This window comes from Pseudopodoces humilis, chromosome 2 (genome assembly GCF_049639895.1).
Source record: "Pseudopodoces humilis isolate 2021_Gansu_Grassland_sample_001 chromosome 2, ASM4963989v1, whole genome shotgun sequence".
NCBI lineage: Eukaryota > Metazoa > Chordata > Aves > Passeriformes > Paridae > Pseudopodoces > Pseudopodoces humilis.
Genome location: NC_142201.1, coordinates 71,726,250 through 71,744,449, shown reverse-complemented (window position 1 = coordinate 71,744,449; position 18,200 = coordinate 71,726,250). Strand labels below are relative to the sequence as shown.

The 18,200-nt window shown below is 34.1% G+C and overlaps 1 protein-coding gene across 1 annotated transcript in view; it reads right to left on the bottom strand.

The window, feature by feature from the left end:
• The window catches only part of PSPC1 (paraspeckle component 1), a 41,867-nt gene that overhangs the window by 17,703 nt on the left and 5,964 nt on the right, over window positions 1–18,200 (bottom strand). The window contains exons 4-6 of the mRNA XM_005516247.2: window positions 17,870–18,066; window positions 13,660–13,744; window positions 12,658–12,766 (exon numbers count right to left, since the gene is read on the bottom strand). Of these exons, the coding sequence (XP_005516304.1) occupies window positions 12,658–12,766; window positions 13,660–13,744; window positions 17,870–18,066 (391 nt within the window). The remainder of the gene's footprint in view (window positions 1–12,657; window positions 12,767–13,659; window positions 13,745–17,869; window positions 18,067–18,200) is intronic.

Genomic DNA, 18,200 nt, shown 5'->3' with positions numbered 1-18,200 from the left:
AAGCCTGACTTTTTTAACTGACAAACCAGTGCTACTTTTTTTCCTTAAAAACAGGCCTTGCAATTGCAGCAGCCCAGCAAAAATTAATCTTGTCTCCAAATGATGCAAAGTTAATGGTAACAAAGCTGTCAAAATTATAGTATGAACAAAATATGGCATGGAAAAATTTTAGAACAGCAAAAAAGCAAGATATCTCAGAAATGTTAAGACAGACCATACAGTTTTCAATGGTTTGTGTCCAGAAGAACATGTGACTATTTACTCACCTTTCATAGTATAGTAACCACAAGAATGCTAAGACGTGGCATCCAAAAATGCCCTAGCAAGAAAAGAACATTTTCCCCATAAACTTGAAAATTAATAGTTCAATTTGCACTTTATCTAGGTTGTGTGTGTAGAGCAAACTGTAATTAACAGTGCTGTTGATTCTCACTTGTTTTCATTAACATGAAAACTGAATTTTATTGTCTAACAGACTATATATTTATCAAAACAGGTATGACATTTCTGAACCTCTTACTAGAATTCATTACTCCCTTCTAGTGTCATTTATTTCATTAAGCTCCCTCTAGAAAAGAAAAATTGTTTCCGAAGACCTCTTAAGAAGGCATAAGGCCCTTAAACCTTACATATATTGGAACTTACTGAAAGACACCTATATTTTAATAACATAAATCATACAAGTAATTAAAGCTGCTAGTTAGCAACCAAAAATAGAATTTGGGGGATACTTTCGATTGTGCGTTATTTGTCTTTTCCTCAGAATAGTCCACTATTTCACTCCAATGACAAGTGCACTGGAAGTAAGTGGCAGTAAAAAGTTAAAATAATAAAATGCTTCTCTTCCATCCTCTGCTTCTTGTCACCCTTCCCTCTGCAGTTTGTTCCTCAATTAAGATCTCTATGTAAGATCCAGAAGTTACAATATCCCAACACAGTTCATATACAATAGCAGTAATTAATTTTAAATGAAAAATATCTTTTAAAATCCAAGATTTGTATGTGTTCCTGACCACTGAATTCCTGATCAGCTCTAAATTCAGAGCTGATCCCTACTCTGAGCTGGACATCATAGTGTGATGTAGTATAATGTATGAAATGTCTTCCAGCTGGAACTACTCAAAACGCTATGAACTGAGTTATAACACTCACCCAAGAGTCTAGAAAAAACATAAAATCTCTTCACACAAACCTACACAAATACATTAAACTAGATAACAACTAAAGTAAATAGTAGCTATAAAACATATAGCATGCAGTAAACTATAGTCTTGTATTTAAATACGAATCCTAAGGAAAAGAATTTTTGTTAGGTTTAGTGGCTGTCACCAAAGACTCAGTCTTTGAAAAAACATACTAAGAAGGCTAGAGGGGATAAAGGCAATTTACTGCTTTCTGACTTGAGTCACGAATTAAGTTGATAGAGATGACTCTAAATTCCAGCACTAAAAAACCCTAAACATTAAAAAAGTATCACCTCAGTAAAATCAGGAATATACACTGCATGAAATGCAATCAAATACACATTCAAGTAAATGCTGCAAATTGGAAAAACATTCCTAATGGTAGTAAAAACTACAATTACAGAAAAAAAATGTATTACTAGTCAAGTATTTCTTAAGTATTTCTTAATTTCTTAAGTATTACTGTCATTTCAGTAAGACTGCAAAGGAAGTATCAATTTTATTTGAAGAAGGGAATCTCTTTTAAAACTAACAGCAAAAGTATAGGGATGTATTTGTAAAAAACCTCTATTCACTACATCTCTGTTCTCTTCTTTTAGTTTTGAGAACAAAAAGATTTCAACTTCTGTGAGGTCTCATTTTCCTTCTGCATCAGTTGCTAAGGATAGTCCTCGGCAGCTAAAGCCCACAGAGAAAAAACAGCCAAATTAACAAATGTGATTAAAACTGGTCAAAAGTATTTACTATTGTAAATTGAAGTTATTCTTTACAAATACTTTTTACAGTAAACTGTTAAACAGCTGTGGACCTCACAGAATGTTTTGGTGTTGTCATTCTCCTACAGCTGGATGCAACACCCAATCTAAAGTTAGCTTCCTTTCAATACATCAATTCTCACATGACATTTAAGTCAGGTCTAAACTGACAGTTTTGGAAAAGAAAGCAGTTTAATTGCACTAATATGACTCCCAATAAAGAGACCTTTAGGGGATACATCACTAACCAGCAGCATTTAATAATCCTAAATATTAAAGGAACAGTTAATCCTAGAGGTCAAAGACAATACTCTCTAATACACACAAAAGTGACAGCTTTGTTTTATACTAGAAATCATACTTTCAGAATGAATTACAGGTCAAAATTCAAGTTACGATCTAACATGTTAACAAAAAAGAAAATAGTCTAAAAAGCCAAGATATACCATTGAACCTATTCTGTTGATTACAGAACTTGATTCCATACTGCAATTTATATCTTTTCTGTTTCATTATTTTGTCTTTTACTTACTTGCTCCTTCACTGAATTTTAATATTGCATTTAAGCCACCACATTAATATAATTTGTGAGCTTTTCTCCCACCTTTCTTATCTTCATTTGTTAAAATACAGTAAAACATTGTATATACAATATCCATAAAACTTACAAAAAATGTATTTCATTTTCTCATAACCTTTCCCATAAAGACAGAAGTTATGCATCATCCAAAAAAAAAAAAATTTAAACAGAAGGAAAAATCAGGTCCTAAACAAACTGCATACATATACAGTAGCTAGGAATAAAATAAAAAAAAAAAATTATTCCATGCCTCCTGTCATTACTTCATTTGTTCAGGTAAAGAAAAATCCTAGCATATCCCTTCACTATACATGAAACACTCTCTGAGGATGTAACTGCAAAGGATACTTTTTCCAAATGCCTTTGCTGTTGACGATTTGAGAGAAAACAAATACAGAGGTGTTCTGGCAAATTTTCCCCTTGATTTAAGAACTAAGACTCACAAGAAAGGTAAAAAACTGCTTCTCAAATATTTTAATCTAAAATTCAGAAATATTGTTTTACAAGATGAAGGTGCTTAGAGAAGGCAACCACCTTTAATAGATTTGGAAATCCTTTGAAAAATGAGATCCCATTAGATCAATTCCCCTAATAGCAGCTTTCTCAATTCTGCCAATTAATCAGGTTCTGCTGGAGTTAGGAGCCACCTTAGATTCAGAAATATAAGAAGTATTTCTCACATTTCTGTTAGCTTCTTTTTTTCAATAACAGTTAAAAAATTAAAAATATAAATTAAATATAGATCAACAACTAAACATAATACAAATATTTTTTCAAAGACACTTTACTTACCCACAAAAGTACTTTCTAGAAGAAAGATACAGCATATCACCAAGTTGACAACTGAGACATGTAACAATTACACTACATTCACAATATATTCACATCTTCAGAGGCATATTAGAGAATTTCATGTGGCATCTTAGACTTATTCTGGCTTTATATGAGCTGAAGAAATGTCAAAAGAATGGATAAGTATCAAAACAGACAACCTGGCAGGCTGCAAATGATTTAAGATGCACTCCACTATTTACCATGGTGGGGATGGACTTGAAGGGCTGCTTAACTGGAAAAAAAGACTGGGCTAACTGTACCCTCATGCAGAAGTGCACTAAAATACTAAACTGAAAATCAGGTATTATAGAAAAATGCTGCATTTCAGATTACCTGAATTGTTACGTTCTCCTTGCACAAAACCCAAATCTATATAAATATTAAAAAGAGTGAACACTATATGGAGTCGAAAAAAGTTTTCCCCAAATGCAAGATTCAAGGATAAGATGTAGTAAAAGTCATCCATGTTTACATGAAAGATAAATTTATCAGCCAAGAATACCCTTTATTATAGAACATTAATGTGAAAATCTACTTCTTAATTGAAGTGTCAACTATAAGACTGCAAAACCAACTTAAAAGCACCATTAGTTATAGCCACAGTGCACTAAATATGACACTTTGCCAGACTTCTGTATTAACAATTTTTCCTCACCACGTAGATATTACATATGCCAAATAAATTATAACATGAAACCAGTCCAATTGTAGTTGCTATCTCACAATTAATTTGAGTTACCAACTGAATAGAATATGCAAGTATTTGTTTAAAGGAAGCTGAAAGCCAAAGCCTTTCAAAGCTACAAGGAAGTCTTGTAGGAGAAACTTCTAGCACCCATACAGTGTCTTTTATAGATGTTATGGATATTGCTTACAACCAGAATAGTTCAACGTTTAAGATTCTTCCAATAAACTTATGGCCTGTCCACATATACAGCACACTAAAATATAAGAAAATATAAAGAGAGAAGTATCAGTGAAACTTTCTGCAGGAAGCCATACTGCAGTTATTTTACACAACTTGTAGGCTATTTCCTGTAAAATGGCCTGGAGCAACATGAAGCCAACCTGAATGAGGAAGACGCTTGTCATTTGAAAAAACAAAGTTCTGACTGATGAGAATAGTACATTCTACTAGGCAATTCTAGTATTTCCATCAAAAGTTTAAGAAACTGGTCATCTGAATAAATCCAAACAGATTGAGAAGCATCGCTTTCTACCTAAATACCCTAACCCAAGACCACACATTCTTAAGCTATAGTGTTTGATTTAATCAAAAATATCCAACAAAAACTATTATTTTATTTATGTATAATAGACCCAAAGGGCAGAACTATGTTAGGCACTCAAGGAGGACCAACCAGTCAATAGGGACAAACACTAATAGCTGGTTCTTAACTAAACTCAGAAGTTCCCTGTAGTTAAAAGAAATGTTTAGTAACTCAGAAATGGTGGGGGAAACAAACAGGAAGACTCCATAAGTAAATAACATTTTAAAAGTATTATAAACCAGAGGCATGTAGGAAGATAAAAAAGCCTGAAGAACCTAATTTCAACATCATACTGTCTTTTTCTTGGAACAGTTATCCTGTCAAGCAGATAACCCAAACTGCATTTGGGACCTGTAGTAAGAGCTTCATATCATGTACAAAACAAAACTAATAAAAACACTGTTTCCTCCTACACAATTCTAAGCCTAAACTAATGAGCCATTAGCCACCGTAGGAAATTGTAACAGTGACAAATGTTTTAGTAGGGCCTGCTGTGACAGGACATAGGGTGACAGCTTCAAACTAATAGTGGATAGACTCAAACTAGGTGAAAGGAAGAAATTTTTTACAATGAGGGCAATGAAATACTGGAGTAAGTTGCCCAGGCAGGTGATAGATGCCCCATCCCTGGAAACATTAAGGACTGGATGGTGCTCTGAGCAACTTAAAGTAGCTCAAGAGGAGCCTGCTCATTGCAGGAGGCAATGAACTAGATGAACTTTAATGGCCCCTTCCAAACCAAACCATGCTATGATTTTAAGATTATGCTCAGGCAGAAACACCTGCCTTAGATATATCTAATTGACTCTTTAAGCTTTTAGTTTCTACTGAGCTCCCCATATGACTGTTCTGACAAAACGGCTTTACCAAAACTCATCTTCTTACCAAGATCCACTATTTATTAGAAGCGCTAATTAATAGGAAAGTAATATCCAATCTCTGCACAACTGAAGTGTACTTGATGGGAGACAGAAGTATCAGATTTAAACTCCATTTTTCTCATGGAAGATTTAATAACCCAAAACAAGCACTACCTCCAGTAATAAGAAAAAACTACTTTGACAAGGAGGTTTGTGAAATATTCATGAGAGAAGTTATGAATATTTTAATTTAAAAAATGACAGACTGGTATCAATAGACAGGTAACAACACTAAGTTAATTTCTATTTTTTCTGTTTCTATCAGTTTACTGCATTATCACTACTAAAATTTTCTGCTCTGTGAGAGCTACTGAAGCAAAATGCTAGAGGCTAAGCAAAAGGTCACATTGGAAAAAAAGGAAAGGAAAAAAACTACTCAGAAGGCACTGGCTTCAGAGTAACCAGGTCACTAAACAGACTTTGATCACACTACTCAACAGACCCATTAACAGGTTTCCTCACATCCAAAATTACTATTTCTAAACAAATCTCATTTATTGCTTCTTGGGTGCTGTAGTCTTTCTTTAAACACAGATCCCGTGAGCAAAGACAAACTAAGCAGAGGAATTTATTTTGGTTCCAAGTCTCAGTGCCACCAAGCAAGATCTCAGGATTTAGAGAGGTGGATGAGCCCGAAATAGGTACCAAGCAGATAACTGAAACTGAAAATTAGTTTCTTCTTAGTCTGGGTAAATACGTGTACAAACTCCAAGCCAAACTTAACTCCAGTAGCTGAGGAAGAAAAAATGAAAATTATTAAGGCATACATTAATTTTAGATTCTTCAAATATATACGGCATTTATCAAACACATCAACAAGGAATTTTTTTAAGTTATATATTTAATTTCTAAATATTCTTACTTGTCAGAATATGAAAAACTGAAGAACTCTAAGTAGCTTAAGTTGAATAACTAGATTTTATTTAAATTGTGATCAGCAACAATTTTCAGAAATAATAATAAAATATTAATATAGACTTATAAAATCTGCTCTAGATAGATTTTTCTATTTTTCACTAAAAAACCCATGAAACAGCAGAAGCTGAGTATTCTATAAACAAGCACAGATGCACTTGAGGTCTTTCTATCAATAATTGAACAAAAATGGCATCTGCTACAGCTGAGGCCTCACGAAACATGGAGACTGACAAAGACTAATGTCATTTTGCTATTACATAAGTAGCATCTGTAAAGTGTTATTTTCCTTTCTTGATCATCAGTCTTACTGAGAGAGAGTAAGGTTATAAACAGAACCAGATAATCTAAAGAATATGGACAGAAAATTCTGTATCAATTACTGTAGAAAAGTGCAAATTTGGGAAAACTTAAAAGTAATACCACAGCACCTAAATTCATAGTGGAGATTTATGCACATTTGACAGCACATTAAAGTAAAAATTACTTGTGAATAGTCACTTGGTCTATTTGCAAGTTCACATGAAATACATAGTAGTATTTTCCAAAGCACTTTGTGCAAACTTTAGAAGATGACTGCAAAAGAGCAGATTAGTCTCCTAAATAAAACACAAAAATATCACATTGCCTAAATATTCACAGTTCAGATATACAAAAATGGAGTTACAAATGAAATATAATATTGTCACAATTATTTGCTCTGTTGCTGGAAAATTACCTTAAGTAGCATTCTTAACATACATAAAAACATAAAAACTAGAAAATATATTATGAATCATCCTAAAATGGTCATGAAATACTTACAACCAAAAGATCTTATTCCAGAAACACCTTAATTTAATGTATATAAGCACATGTTACAAAAAGATACCTGAAGATCTGCATTGATTTTCATGCAATGTCTTTTCATACTAAAAGCAGATATGACAGTTAAATGGTTTTTTCTACCTGACAATGTAATTAAAGACTGAAAAGAATTTATTTAGTTACTGAAAATAATATAAATTGAGTATTTTAAGGCTTAGTTAGGAAGTATTATTCTTGCCCAAAGCAACAAGTCTGAAACACCAAGGAACAGAAGAAACACATGATTTAAGAATCTGTCTACTGATGTATATCACTCTTGAAAAAATAATGTAGTGATACTGCCAAAACTAGGACTGCCCATAAAAACACAAACTGCATATTTACAGGGTGCTTGCTAAAAGGCCTATCCTGTGTTGATATATGCATAGGAAGAAACGTGACCACTGAAGTAAAACCACTGCCAAGAAAAGCAGGAGTATTTTGTTGGTGTGTTTTAGTCTACATTTAATGATTTGTCTTTTTCCAAGCTAGTTTTACCTTAAAAAGTCTTTAAGGTGTCACACATGAACTATGTATGCTGGACTGCAGTATGGATGCAATTCATCTTGCCCAATCATGCTCTACAAAAGGGCTTTTATAAAGCAGCAAGAAACTGAGATTTTATTCATACAAACTTACAAAACTTCACCGTCATTAACTTCATTAAGTATACGAGGCTGTCAGGATAAAATAGCCAACATTTATTGTTAGAAAACTTACCAAAATGGAAAAGATTCTTAAAAATGTTTCATTATTTATTACTGGGCATCTGCGTTAGTTTAGTTTTGAGTTAGGTAGGAAACAATTCACCATTCAGTGAAAATTCCAATTGCTTACATTACTGGAGCTTTTGAGCAAAATGCTATGAGAAGACGGGATCAAAAACCAGTTCTATTCACTTGAACAGGAAGGAAGTGCAAAAATCTAGTCCTGAATTACTGAAGTTCAAGGAAATCTGATAGTCTTGTTTCAAGCATGTCTAATGCTTAACCTGCAAATGAACATAGAAGTGAGGGATAAGACAAGCCTCAATAGGGCTCCGAACAGTAAGAAATGGAAAGCTTCATTTATAAACTGCTCCAAAGGACCAAACTTAGAACAAAAACTATGTTATATTGGCATTCCTGAAGTTATAAACATCTTTGCTGTTTTACAATGTGCTTTTTTACTTTCTTTGTCTTATCTGTCTTACAGCTCTTGATCCAAGTCCACTACAACCGCAGCTGTTGAAGCATCTCCACTGCTTCAGCAGCTGACACTTCATGCTGATAATTACTCAACATACTTGAGAGCAGTGCTTCTGCAAGAAAAACTAAAGGAAAGCAAAACAACCTCCAGAAGTAATTCCTGAAAAGACTAGATGAAAAATAAAAGTATTTCATATACAAAGTCTTACATGAAAAAACAGCAAGCATTCAGAAATTGAAACTGATGAATTCTCAAGCAACAGTCCCTTACACATTCAAAAAGCGGTTTTCCTTGGAGGGAAGTGGGCAAGGACATCCAGAATTCTCAATTCCCTCTTTAAACTATCAGTAAGAAGATCTGTAAATTTTAGGCTGATATTGCAGCTAGTGTTTCACTAAGTACAATACCCACCTGACACTATTTCAGTTTTACTACAGAAGTAAATCCATGCATACAAAACTAGGACTCATACATATTTTGTTGTCTTAGACACATAGAAAATAGTTTAATACACTAAATCCAAAGCACTAAGTTGGTGACACAAATAAAAGCAGGTCTTGGAACTGGAATTATTTTGCAAAATGGCTCTGATTGAGATTCAATAATGTAAATCCAAGCAAGCCATCCCTAACTGGATAATAACCATTGCATGTTTGAGTAATTAGTGTGTTACTGGCACTCAGAAGGATTTTCTTTTTAAAAAATATTTTTGTGTTGCAAAATAAATCACCATCAGCCAGTTCCTCTTTCAGCCAGAATAATGTAAAATAAAAATTAGCAAAATACTACTGGAAAACTAGTTTCCCAATAAAGCTACTGTGAAATCAGAATGCATGTAAAGTATTGAGCTATAAGAGAACACTTCAACTAACTGACTTTTAAAAAGGAAGGGAAAAACCCTAACCAATACGAAAGTGTTTATTAATAATTTATCTAGTGGAGGTCACATAACTAGATTAATAAATTGTTTAGGCATCATCAGGCTGCCCATTAGATTAACAATCAATGCAATCAAATTTCTAATGTTCATCATCACCATCAACAAGAATGCTTCAGGAAAAGAAATCCTCTCACAGAAAATATTTCTATCATCATTAACAAAATCAAGTAACCGCTAGCTGCATTAGACTTGACTACAAGATATTTTTCTAAAATAGTTCTGTTTTTTAAAAAATTCAAGTTTAATGAGTTAGGGGAAAGACACAGATAGAAAAGTTCAACAGGAAAGCCTAATACTGCAGCCTTACATGAGAGGGTCCAATTCTGGTTGCCATTGCACTTACCATTATCTTCCTGTTTTAGACTGACCAGTAAAAAGTGATATGGTATAAGTGAAGGAAGCTTACTTTTCAAAGCTTTTAAGAAACAAAAAGAAGGATTAGAAACAATTATTATTGCCCTACTAAATACATTGTTGGCAGAAGGCTGTAATATGTTGCAAGTATAATGCCAGTAGTTTATCAACACTTGATAAGGTAAAAAACTATCCAACAGTATCAAAAAAATGAAATTCTCACCAAGAGGCAACTTTTAACCTCTGAAAATAGAGAATAACTTTCTCAGTACTTGTACAACGGTGATCTGAGAGTAGAAGTAAGTGCAAGATGGAATCTGTTCACAGTAAATAAGTATTAGTAAGAACAAATAAAAGCAAGTTATTTGTATAAGAAATTCTAAGTTGAAATCAGATTTCATGTGTCATTTTCCAATCTCTAGAAAAGATTTACAGTTTTTCTCTGCTGCAAAATGCAAAGGCTTTTTCAATTCCCATTCACACTACATAACTAGTTATCTAAAAACATTTTATAACAAGCATCTATAAAATGATAGGCATGCTTAGACACACAGCTGCCCTGATTAGAAACTGTTGCTAAAGAAAGTAAACACGTCACTTGCCACTTTGTGTCAATTTTTCCTCTTTTAAAGTTGAAGTAAAACCAAAGTCAAGACATAACCAGAATACTGAAGACTAGTCCAGAGAACACACTTTTTTAATGTATTATTGTATATGCCACTGCAATTTCATACAATGTTTAAAAAACACCACCTGTACTCTACAGTCCTTTATATATAAGTTAAAACGGTTTTGGTAGGGCTGTTACTGCAAAACTACATCTGTATCTTCTTGCAGTGCATTAAGTCCAGATGAGCACACAATTTCAGAAATGCATGAGAGGAGGAAAGCTACACCCTTGCAAAGCAGTCTTCCACCCTTAACCCTTCCACTCCAAAAATTTGATGTATAAAAGTCATAACAATTATGCACAGTGATTTCCATTTGCGCTTTCCATTTGAACCACTCTTCTTCCTCTCTAATCTTACATTCTTGCCAAGTCCTGCACACCAACTTTAACAGTTTCTATTCATATGTGGTTTGGAATTTAAAAATGTAGATAAGCAACATGGATGGAGAAACTGTGGTTATTGATTTAAGCACAGAGACTAAATACTATAATATCAAGACATATGCAAGATTAAACCAATAAATGTTGTGGCGGCCTTTACCATTACCTAGTTTTCCCCACTCCAAGCTGCAGAATACAGGCCACAACCTCCTAACAGCAATGGAATGTGAGGGAGCTACTGCCATGCCAGGGCTGTGGGTTGGTTCCCCAGCTTCCTATTACTACAGCTCTTTGCAGCAAGAAGCACAGGTCTCACAGAGGAGCCAGGAGGTTTTGACAAGTAGCTTACAGGGTCAGAAAGTCAGGCAACCCCAAAAGATGCTATGTTAAGATATTACAGCTATATGAAATTTCACATTTGGCACTACAGAAGTCATAAGTAAGTACTACTACTAAATTATATCAGACAACTGTTACATGCTATTTCCCCAATTATGTTTAATAATATTTAGAACACACTGAAGGACAGTACAAATTCTGAATTGTTGGACTTCATCACCCTGAAGAAAAGATGTGCCGAAAGCAGTTTTGTTTTAGAGTCAGAACATATGGAATTAAATTACCATCTGCTTTTGGATGTGAGTCCCTCAAAACACAGTGAGCAAAAATGTATTATACCTGTCGGTAAAATCAAAGCAACTATTTTGCTTTCTCCCCATCTTTACTAAAAACACTAAAGGGGAAAAATGTCCTACTGAGAACAGGAAATCATTTATTTTTTAGGATCTCTCAGGATGTCTCAGAACACAACAAATTCTTCACAACTCTACAGAAAATTCATGGTATGGAATGTAAAATAGGTTTTTCTTTCACAGGAAGTAGTTGAGAAAACAGCACTTCATTTCTGATTGATGTATGAAGTTGCACTTGTGGAAGGGGAGCAAAATCCCCTCCTGCAGACTACAGTTGTTTTAATAATGTAAAAGAGCATTGTATTAATTGCTTCTTCATTATTTCCTCAGTAGGAATAGCTGTAATAGTAAAAGGTATCCTACTCAAGAGAAAACGGAAGCATTTACAACAGAGTTTGCATTCACTGAACTGATCTGGTCAGTAGGAAAAAAGTCATACCCTTTGACCAAAAAATTTAGAAGCTGACTCCTTTGATAGCACCATTTTGTTAATCCTGCAGGATGAGTCTTCAGAGGCAGAGCATACCTAAATTACTAATATAAATAATGTACAGATTATAGCAGAGGACAAATTTCCCCTCAACTTCATAATCTTTCAGTCTCCTTTAGTAATGATTTGGATGTTCTCATCATATAGTTTTACACAGGGTCAAAAGGGAGAGCAATTTTAGGCTCCGTATGAAATTAACATCGCCCTTTTTGTTTCTGAAAACTTTCTTAGTAAGTTAAGCATAAACCAAAACCAGTAATTCAAACAAGCTTAGCAGCATGAATTGGTTTAAAATTTAAACCTTCAGGCAAAGCCGGGCACATCAGGATGGGTGATTCCTATCACCTCCCACTTAGAAAGACTATTTTACTGAAACATTTCAATTCCCAAGTAAACAAAATTAGTATCTGAACACCTTCACTTAACAGAAGTGTTATATCACCAGCTTGAAGGAAAAATAACAGTGATGTCATCATACAAAAGAGCAACTACACTACTGAATATGTAGCAATTCACTCAGGAGAAGAAATACTGAGGTGAAAACAGCCAACAAGATGGCAGTTCAATAGCTAGCAAAAAAAGATTCAATGAAAAAATTATTTTGCAATTTGGACTTTCACCATAGAACTGTACTTACATTATCCATGAAATTTGGCTTAAATCCTCCCTCCTGCTGTCGTCGTAACTCTTCCTGTTCCCTCTGGCGTAGCATCTCTTCTTCACGACGTCTGTGTTCTTCTTCATGTCTAGGGTATCATTCAAAATTATGTCAGCTTAGTCTCTTGACCTGTTCAGGCTTGCACTCAGTCTCAGAGGTAACATCAAGCATATAAACAGAACTGGTCATTAATTATTTTTTACATACTGTAAGGCACTAATCTACTCAACTTGATGAGTTTGAGTACTTCTGAAGTTTTCGTCTGGCTTTTTTACTGGAATACAAGTAATTTCAATACCAATACATTCTATACCTACTCTTCCAGCTATATATCAGTACACAGCTTAAAATATTTCAGTTTTTAAAAAGCCACAATGGATTAAAACTTTGACAGTGCCAAAATACACATTTTTAATTCTGAGATGCATTTGTGCTGATTTTTTATCTGATATTTATTGTGATATTTAACACAAAAAGTATAAATCAACATGATGAGACTATGTCTGTTTTCTTAAACTTTAGAAAAGGCATTAAAACAGTTTTTTGCATGAATCAAGTTCTAAATGAAAAATTGTTTTCAACATATCAGAACATCATGTGAAAATAACTTCCAAAATCCCATGTCAGACTATAAGACTGCAATGCTATGATTCTCCATGCAGATCACCTACCCATAAAATTTAGAAGCCTGTTCCTATTACAGCAATGCTTCAGTCACGTTAAAATAAATATGAAACAAAAAAATAGTCCAAGACATTTCTATGCTATTTAGAAATCTCAGAAATTTATAACAAATCTAGCAGAGCTAAAATAAGTGAAAAAAATCAAGCAACACTTGAAACCAATCTTTTATATCAGCATTACATTATCAGAAACATCAGACATCATGCTTTCGAGAAGCAAGTTTAGCTAACATATCCAAATTCATGCAGGCCTACAGTGGCTGCATGCCACACCTCTGCACAGTAGAAGACAAAATACCTCAATTGTATCTGCTTGCGTTTTTGAAGTTCTTGATTTCGAAGTTCTTCCAAGCGCCTCAATTCTTCTTGACGACGCATGAGATCTAACAGGATTAAAAGCGTATTTAAATATAAAAGCTGTCAATCAATAATGTGGCAACACAAAAATCACAAAAATTGTTATTACTGTCAGATTACAGTTCTAACATTCAATTTTTTAAACAAAATTTTCAAAGCATTTAACTCATCTCTTTCCATAAAGCTAAGTCTAGTACTTGAAAACACCCTGGATCTGTGGCTTACAAACACAGGGAGGTAGAAAATGGGCAAAGCCCCCAGAGCAGGTTGCAGAAACAGAAGTTTTAAGTTCACAAAGAAAAGGGAAAAAAAAACCTCTCTCAATCCCTTAAATCACATCCTGGTTTTACATCTAGGATACTGCATCAGTTTTCTCACAATGCTGTACATATACTGATAAAGTAAAAATACTAAGGAAACTACTGCAAGATTCATGGACTTTTACACTCTCCACTACCTACTGCATGGCACACATTAGAAAAAGAAAAGTCATATGAACTTCATGTGCATGAAGTCTGAGCCTCCATGAAGACCTATCACGACTCCGCTTACTGCAACTTAAAAATGACTAGTGTTTTGACCCCACAAAAAAGGCACAGCCATAGCCACTTAAGAAGCACTTAAAATGCCCTTAAAAAGGGCGTAACTCACAGTAATTACTTTTGCTGACCAGTCACATTATTGATTTCTGCCTGGAAATTTATACTTTCTTCAATAAATAATAATTTTACCATTTCTTTGGTAAAAAAGGCTTTTTTTTATTTTTTAACTATATAGGAAGGACATTGGCCACATGATACTATTTATAGAAACCACAAGTAACATCTTACCATGCCACCTACTACATGTCTTTTACGCTTTAGTTCAACTGTTCTGCACATTTTTACTACACATTTCTTCACTACGCTAATTAAAATATCTTTTTAGCCACGCAAATCAGTTTCCTCAAATTTGCATCAGCATAAATTATTGCAACTTCAAATTTTACTTTATTATCCAAAACCTACAGCAGCCAGTACATTCTGCCAAAATATAATGTATTTGTTTTCTTTTTGAACAAAGATGATTATCAGATATTTATTCTCACAACATCTCTGTTGACATTAGAAGTCCTTTTTCAAGCATATTTTACAGGATTGCTTTTCTATTCTTTCCTGCAAAATTAACAAATTTCAGACTTATAGAGACTAGGACTACATTGAAGATTCACTCAAATCACAAAGTCTGAGAGCTGCTTCTTTCCAGCTGTGCTTGCCATAGAAGGCCAGGCCACTGCTATTCTGATCATTGGGCAGTGTCACAAGCACACTTTTTTTTTGCTTTTAAATAACCTTTAGGTTATTTCAGAGTACAAGTGTACTTTTCTTTTCAAATTAACCTTTAGCATACTTGTAGTATTACTGAAATCAAGAACTAACCCATTCTGTAACATTGTCCACTGTGGGAAAAGATGTTTCTTTCTCAGTTCTTTGTTCTTTCAAATTTATACAGCATTCCCTATTTCTTGTGCCTGTGTGCACAGGCAGAGGATTTCCTACTTTCTCTCTACCAATATAATTTACTGTCCCCTTTGTTCTTAAGATGTAGCACTCTACTTTTCTCAGTGTTCTCCTAATTTTCCTCTATAGCATAGCTTATTGCCTTTCCAGAAATTGTTAGTATGTTAAAGATTCCACACAGAAAATTAAGATTCAGTATCATTTGACAACTGCCAAATCTTGGCAGAAAGCCTTACTAGGCCCGGTGAAAACAGTTATAGAGGTTCAAACTCCGCACAAGAGCCATTCATATTAGAAGATCTGTAATGATGGTAATTCTTGACTGACAGGCCCTTTCTCTGAACAGAAAAAATCTGCACTAAAGCAGCTGTGGGAAAAAAAGAAAATAAATAGAGAGCATTATTATTAGCCTCTGCACTTTCTTGTGCTTATAAAAGGGCAAGGTCTTCATTTTACCTTCAACCTTCTACATAGCAGAGAGCAGAATGTGAAGATGTTCTCTCACCTCAGAAGTAAATCCTACAAACTGGAATATCAGCTTCACAAAGACTTTTAAGCAGTTTAAGCTGCTGATTTTTCAGGTTCTCAAGACGGAAAATAAATGCCAAGTTTCCATATAACTGATTAAAAAATTAAGCTTCTGATAAATTCAGTCATGTTTTCCAGTGTTTTCTTAATCTATTTAACCATTGTTAAATATTTGCAAATGTTTGATGTATACCACCAGTACATAGATGAGAAATACCATGCAATTTACTTACACACGCAAACACGTATTCTGCTTTACAAATTACTTCTGACTCAGTCTGTCAAAATATGACACTTAAAAGTGAAAAATTACACATATCAAAAGAATTAAATCTACCTTCAGAATTAATATCACAGTACAAAAACCTGAGTACTCAAACCAACATGTTCTAGAGCTACAGTCCTATTAGCTCTCATGAAGCAGTTTCAACACAACCTTCACCTGCTAGAGTACATGGACCAGTAAGCTCATCTTTCCTGTCTTCTTCTTAACTCCACAACTAAAACATGACATTTTATATTTTATTTCATGTTTCATAATGACTGCTTCAATACATCTTTAATTTTGACTTTGTGCACCAGGGATACAAAAGTATTAATTCTAGGTTCTGGTGCCTTAGAAACTTCACTGCATCTTTCTACAGCATCATGTGATGCATCTCATTAATATAATCAATATTCTTGGAATGGCATGAACTTAAACCCACACTGTTCAGAGCAACAAGAGGAAGCTAATCTTTGAAAATAAATGCAGGTGAAAAAACCACCTTATTTTCATGCATAGTGAAGCCAAAGAATTAAGAAGATTAAAACAGAGGAATACTTATTAATCCCTAGATCCCTGAAAATTAAATGTCAGCAGGCAACTAAGAAGAAACCTAACTATTGTAACAAAATTCTAAGTTTATCTGGTACCAAAGAGGTACTCTGCGAACCAAACAGTGAGGAGGAAAAAACCCTCCCCCTACACTAAAAAAACCCATATTTTCTCACTGGAATTCACATACATTCATGTTTTAGTGGCTCTTTAATGGAAGGAATAATGCTCTCATTTTTCATATAAAACTGGCATTTAACAAATATTGAAAAAGCAGAATATATTTTCCTTCATGTTGTCCTTAAAAGAAACCCTAATATCCAAAAACACATGAAAGATGTTTTCCCATGTTTCACCATCAATTCTTTTTCTATCTTAATGAAGAGGCCACCGTAATCTTGTCTCAGTTTAACATGTAATTAAGACATGAATTTAGGACAAAGTAATCTCTACTCTTGCCCTCAAGTACAGGCAACAGGTGAATAAATTCAAAGGAAACTAAAGAGCATAAATTCTGGAACTGGATTATAACACTGTTAAGTATTTTGGTAGTCAACAACAGTCAATATAGGTAAGTCAACAGTAGATTTATCCAACCTGTATCTTAGCCACTGAACTATCTTTACAAATGTCAGCCACACACACAAAATTACAATGTGTGTCTAGCTGCCAGGGGAGAGCTGTACTGTATTGTCAGCAACATTCTTGGATCATATTAACATGCACATTCCTCACTTCTAATATACACCTGTGCTTACAAGGAAATTAAATGCTTTTAACAGTTTTTCTTGGAAAATAAACCAAGAAACAGTTGTCATTTCAGGTGCTGCAGCAACTATCTGGCATTTAAAAACAGTTTTCTGTTTTGAACATATATGTTATATATATAACATATATATATATATTACACCCTCTATAAAACCTTATGCTCTTTATGTTATTATGTATTATGTTTTTATGTTATTATCTTCTGCACAAGACGTCATGCTCTGCATGAAAAACAGCATGGCTCCACACTGCGAGCACATGTTCCTATTCAGGAAAAATAGGCTAAGTAAACTTTTTCCTCAAGATAAATTTAGAAAGTGAAGAAAACAAGACTTAAGACAATCACCTCTTTATCAGGTGCTTAATTTCTGCAAATCATCAAGGAATATGTGCATAGAGAAATATTCCTTTTTCTCAGTTAAATGCATTCAATTAAATGGTGACCAGCAAAATGTCCAAGTATACAGCTCAATATGCTACACACAATAAAAATATCTGTGACAAAACAAATTTAATACTAGTAGATTATCTGATTTTACCTTGCCTCATTAGCATTAGCTGATGCTCATGTCTAGCTGCTTCCATTTCTGCCTCAAGTTTCTCTTTGGCTTCTCTAATATTCCTGTCAACCTGTTCACGCTGCTGCTTTTCCATCTCATCAAGAGCCTTCCACCGCGAAGCATACTCAAACTCAAATGTTCCAGGCTGAGCAAAGCGTGGAGGCTGTTCTCTTTCCCTAATAAAAATTTTGCAGTAAAAATGTACAGAAGGACACATTTAGATCAACAGCTATAACAGCTAGAGAATGTATAAATAATCACTTCAAGTGCAGTTCTCACTTTTCATTAACCTGTCAGATGACTACATTCT